The sequence below is a fragment of the Carlito syrichta genome, unplaced genomic scaffold, assembly GCF_000164805.1.
Source record: "Carlito syrichta isolate Samal-C Ts95f unplaced genomic scaffold, Tarsius_syrichta-2.0.1 Scaffold305649, whole genome shotgun sequence".
In the NCBI taxonomy this organism is placed as follows: domain Eukaryota; kingdom Metazoa; phylum Chordata; class Mammalia; order Primates; family Tarsiidae; genus Carlito; species Carlito syrichta.
Genome location: NW_007249745.1, coordinates 102,102 through 107,703, shown reverse-complemented (window position 1 = coordinate 107,703; position 5,602 = coordinate 102,102). Strand labels below are relative to the sequence as shown.

General features: G+C 49.9%; 1 protein-coding gene across 1 annotated transcript in view; it reads right to left on the bottom strand.

The window, feature by feature from the left end:
* The window catches only part of LOC103264375 (transmembrane protein 265), a 46,990-nt gene extending 41,392 nt beyond the window's left edge, over window positions 1–5,598 (bottom strand). The window contains exons 1-3 of the mRNA XM_021714435.1: window positions 5,543–5,598; window positions 3,994–4,067; window positions 2,429–2,691 (exon numbers count right to left, since the gene is read on the bottom strand). Coding sequence (XP_021570110.1) covers window positions 2,429–2,482 — 54 coding nt within the window. The 5' untranslated portion in view covers window positions 2,483–2,691; window positions 3,994–4,067; window positions 5,543–5,598. The remainder of the gene's footprint in view (window positions 1–2,428; window positions 2,692–3,993; window positions 4,068–5,542) is intronic.
* Between the last annotated feature and the right edge of the window lie 4 nt (window positions 5,599–5,602).

Here is a 5,602-nt window from a genome sequence, read left to right as displayed (position 1 = left end):
TCGCCGGAGCCCAGCAGGTCGAGGCTGCGGTGGCCGGGAGCAGCCACTGCACCCCAGTCTAGGCGACAGAGTGAGACTCCAACTAAAAAAAAAAAAGAATTAGGTCTCACTGTCACTCAGCGTGAAGCACAGTGGCATGATCATAACTCGCTGTAGCCTCCAACTCCTGAGCTCAAGCAATCCTCCCTTCTTAACCTCTCCAAGTGCTGGAATTGTAAGGTGAGCCACTGTGCCTAGCTTGATTTCAAATCCTGACCCTTTCAGGGCCTGAATGAGTTCACTCATATAAACAATTCCCTATTTTTCCCACTTTCACACGAAGTATGGCAGATTTACTTAGGCAATATATCTGAGCTACCACCAAATTCAACAGACACCAAAAAATCCCAAGCCACCTAAAAACCTCTTCAATGAATAGGAGGGAATGAGTGGATGGTCACTGTTCTCAAACATTCACACATGACAAGGTACTGCACAAGCATTAAAAAGTGAAAAATGGCCAGGCACAGTGGTTCACACCTATAATCCCAACACTATGGGAGGCCTAGGTGAGAGGACTGCCTGAGCCCATGGGTTTGAGTCCAGCCTGGGTAACTTGGCGAGACCTCATCTGTACAATAAATCAAAAAATTAGCCTAGCATGGTGGCACGTGCCTGTAGTTCCAGCTACCTGGAAGGCTGAGGTGGAAGGATAGCCTGAGCCCAGCAGGCTGAGGCTGTGGTGGCTGTGAGGGTGCCACTGTACTCCAGCCTGAACAAAAGAATGAGACTCCAACCAAAAAAAAAAAAAAAAAAGTGGCCAGGCTCAGTGACTCAGCCTGCAATCCCACACCTTGGGAGGCCAAGGTGAGTAAATTGCCTGAGTCCGCGGGTTAGAGACCCACCTGAGCAACCTGGCAAGACCTCATCTCTACAATAAATCAAAAAAAAAAAGAATTAACTAGGCATGGTGTAGCACACACCTGTAGTTCCAGCTACTTGGAAGGCTGAGGCAGAAGGATCGCCAAAGCCCAGCAGGTAGAGGCTGAGGTGGCCGGGAGCAGCCACTGCACTCCAGTCCGGGTGACTGAGTGAAACTCCAACTCAAAAAAAAAAAGAGTGAAAAACACCGGAAGTAGTGGCTCACACCTATAATCCCAGCACTTTGAGAGGCTACGGCAGGAAGATTGCTTGTGCCCAGGAGTTCAATACCAACTTAGGCAAGACAGCCAGACCTCATCTCTACAAAAACCAAAAAAATTAGCCAAGCATGGTGGTGGACACCTGCAGTCCCAACCACTCAGGAGACTGAGGCAGAAAAACTACCTGAGCCCAGGAGATTGAGGTTGCAGTGAGGCATAATCATGCCACCGCATTCCAGCCTATGTGACAGAGTGAGACTCTGACTCAAAAAAAAAAAAAAAAAAAAAAAAAAAAGTGAAAAACAAAGCCCTACTGGCTGGGTGCAGTGGTTCACACATCCCAGCACTTTGGGAGGCAGAGGCAAGAGGACTGCCTGAGCCCAAGGGTTCGAGACTAGCCTGGGCAACTTGGCAAGACTTCATCTCTACAATAAATCAAAAAATTAGCTGGGTGTGGTGGTGCAAGCCTGTGGTTCCAGCCACTTGGAAGACTGAGGCAGAAGAATTGCCTGAGACCAACAGATCAAGGCTGCAGTGGCTGTGAGCAGCATGCCACTGCACTCCAGCTGGGGCGACAAAGTGAGATTCCGACTCAAAAAAAAAAAAAAAGTCCCTACTTGGAAGGCTGAGGCTGAAGGATTGCCGGAGCCCAGTCTGGGCGACAGAGTGAGACTCCAACTCAAAAAAAAAAGAAGTCCTACTAAAACACAGATACTAAGGAAATTCACAAAATTCACTTGAGGATATAAGCCTTACACTTCACCACCCAAATTCCTACCTCAGCTAAATGACAAAAGACTATATATCACAAATTTTCCCAGCTGCTTAGAAAAATTATAAATATCAAATACACAGACATCAAAAGTCTACTGCACACAAATCTAGGTCTGTCCGGTTTCAAAAACCATGCTCTTTTTTCTACCCCACACACTTCCTTGGTATGAGAAAAGACTGAAAGCTACTCACTATCCATAGGCATATCGTTTTCCAGTTCTGAAGAACTATTCTCAAAGTGTAGTCTTAAAAGCATGTTGCCCTGACCTCCATTTCTAAGCTGGCCTAATTCAACCTTTTTCAGATAATATGGAGGTTCTATACTCTTAGAGACCACGTTATGCTAATATCATATAGGATATGACTATCCAACAGGTTTGACACACTACAGTCTGGCTCATCTCAACACCAAAGGTTCTCAAGGTCCTCCAGATTCAGCTACCCAGATAGCTAGGACCTGCCACATTTCTTCAGCCTCAGTCCCAAAAGTCCACAAAGCAGAAGCAGAGAAGGAACCCTCCCCACTTACAAACCTGTGTCTGTAGGACTGGGAGCTGAGGGTGAGCAGGGGAGGGGCTGCTCTGCATGGTCCCACTCCCAGGCTCCTCGTTGGATGCCTGAAGAATGACTGGGTTGTTATCACCACTGCTGCTGGCCGAGGGGCTGGCGTCCGGCTGCAGGGCATGCTGGGAGCTGGCCTCATTCTGGGCCACCGGCCACCGGGACCCGCCTTCCAGGGCCCGGGGCCCACCAGGGCGTCCCAGCCTCCGCTCAGGTCCACCAGCCTCTGGAGCACCTAAAATAGAGTAAAAAGGAGAGAAATGAGATTAAAGAAGATGAAAAACAATTTTTTAAAAAACCAGGAATAACATCAAAGAATAAACAGAGGCCAGACGCAGTGGCTCACGCCTATAATCCCAGCACTTTGGGAGGCTAAGGTGAAAGGACTGTCTGAGCCCATGGGTTCGAGACCAGCCTGGGCAACTTAGTGAAAACTCGTATCTACAATAAATCAAAAAATTAGCTGGGCATGGTGGCACATGCCTGTGGTTCCAACTACTTGGAAGGCTGAGGTGGAAGGATCACTTGAGCCCAGCAGGTCGAGGCTGCAGTGGCTGTGAGTGTGTCATTGCACTCCAGCCTGGGTGACAGAGTGAGACTCCAACTCAAAAAAAAAAATCAAATAAACACAGGATTACAACCTATATTTCTTGAGCACTTACTACATGTCAGACACTTTACTAAGTACTTGCTTAAAGCGTTCTATAATCCTTGTATCTTACAGACCACTACAAGACACTATATAACAAACATTTAGTTGCTGCTATACACTGAAGATAGAGCCATGCAGAAAGGATCCCTGACCTGAATGGAGTTTACATTCTAATATACATATTTTTCAGTTGAAATCTCACCCTGTCCCCAAGCAGGAGTTCAGTGGCACAATCGTTACATTCTAATTTTATTTTGAGTCGGAATCTTACTCTGTCACCCAGGCTGGAGTGTAGTGGCACAATCACAGCCATCATAGCCTTGACCTGCTGGGCTCAGGTGATCCTTCCTCCTTAGCCTTTCAGGACTACAGGTGCATGCTACCTTGTCTGACTAATTTTTTGATTTACTGTAGTTTCGAAGTCTTGCCATGTTGACCAGGCTGGTCTCGAACTCCTGGGCTCAGACAATCCTCTCACCTCGGCCTCCCAAAGTGCTGGAATTACAGGCATAAGTCACCACACCTGGTATATTCTAATATTACCACTACTTTATAAGTTAGGAAACCACAACCTTATAACTTGCAGAAGGTCACACTAAGAAAGTGCTAGAAGGAGGACTTAAATCCAGATAATCTAATGCCAAAACCACGGAAAACCTGCTACTCTCCCTGGTAGAGCCAGGATGACCAAGTCTTCCTCTATCCACAGCCCCAGTTCTGTTGTTATATTACTACAGTCAAATGCTCCACCAAAAAAATCACATGCAAATATTCTCATAGTTCTCCAGAGTAAAAAATCCACAAGTATTGACCTACAATCTCTCTCATTACCCCATCATTTTCTCCCATTAGCATCAGTACACAAAATGGTATCAGACACCTCACCTGTGTGAGCTGAGACCACAGACTCTGTGAAAGTCTGCACTTCCACGGTGCCGCCGTACTGAGGGGAATCACACCTGAAACAAACAGAAGAGGAGGAAAGCAGCAGTGAAAAACGAATTCACATTTGCCAATATCTGCCAAAACTTACTTATTCCAGTTTTTTGATGCTTTTGAATATACCCAAGTCAGTTAAAAAGCTAGAAAGCTACAGTTATAGGAAAAGCTCATATTTCAGAAAAATAAAAGCAAATTCTGTTTTGTGAAAAGAATTCCATAAGGACACAAGATTCTGCCTGAGGGGAGGAGCAGAAAAGTGGTGAAGCAAAAAAATTTCAAAACTCGTAACTGTAAAGCCTTCAACTTCAGAACAGTGGGCAAATTATACAGCAAAACAAGCTGCCATATCCAGAAAGAGATGCTGGCTGCCTGCTTGCCTTTCCAATGAGGGCTGAACACAGTCAGATCTAAGAGTGGAATTCTCAGGAAGAGTAAACAAACATGCCAGTCATAGGAAAATCCACCCAGGATTCAGGGCAGTGCCCTGAGAGTCCTATACCTGCGCCTGGAGACACTTTCCCAAACACAAGAACTACAGCAAGAGACATGAAGGAGCAGTCAAAAGTAACGGAGGCCACACAGCCAAGAACCTTGTGCCAAAAAGAGGCAGGGTCAACCCACACAAGGACCGAAAGTGTTTCCCCAGTGTTTAAGGAAATTCCACGGTGCCGCCTTTGATTCACTCCCTACTCCTCAACACAGTCCGAAGGACCCTAGTTAGCCAGAATCCAAGAACTCTGAACTCTTGACCCCAGTCTTCATTAGTCTCCCAACCTCTCTCCCAGCAGCCTGACCCAGGCTGACCCCTGACCTCTGCCCAAGTTGCCACAAACCCTAAGGTAGCCCCGCCCCCTCCCAGACTCCCACCCCACCCAACGTGCGCGCCAGACTGGGGGAGGGGCCCGCGCGTGCGCGGCTGGAGGCGGAGTGAGCCGGCTGCGCGCACGGCCCGGGGGCTCCCGCCAGAACCCAAACCCACGCACACAAGGGTCGCAGGACCGGGAAGCCCCTCATCCAAGCCCGTGAGGGGGCCCCCCATCACCAGACTGAGAAAAGGGAGGGTTCGTGCGCCAGGTCCTGGTCCCCCGGCTGGATATGGTGGGCGCGCGCGCCGACTACTCGTCCCACGCCCCCCTTCCTCTTCCCGCGCGCCCCTGAGGGGGGGGACTGGGGTTGGTGGGCGGGCAAGAGCGCACCTGGGTCCGTCCTCTCAGGGCTCGCTCGCTCGCTCGCTGAGGCACGCGTGCGCAGAAGGGCACGAGGGGAAAGGAGTCGCGCCGGGGCCCAAAGCCAGCCAGCGTGACCCCCTCGGTCTGTCTCTATGGGCGCGCGCCGATAGCCTCGCGCACCGGCCCCAGGGCCCCGGCTGAAGGTGCGCGCGCAGCACCCCGGGAAGGTGGGAGGGGAGGCGGTGGCGGAAAGATGCGCGCGCAGTCACCGTCAGGGGAGGGGGAACTGAGGAGCGTCCGCCATCTTGTCTCCGTCTCCTTACCTGCGTCCTCGGGGGCGTGCGCACCACCCCCCCTCCCGCTGAGGAGGGGGGAGGGCCTCC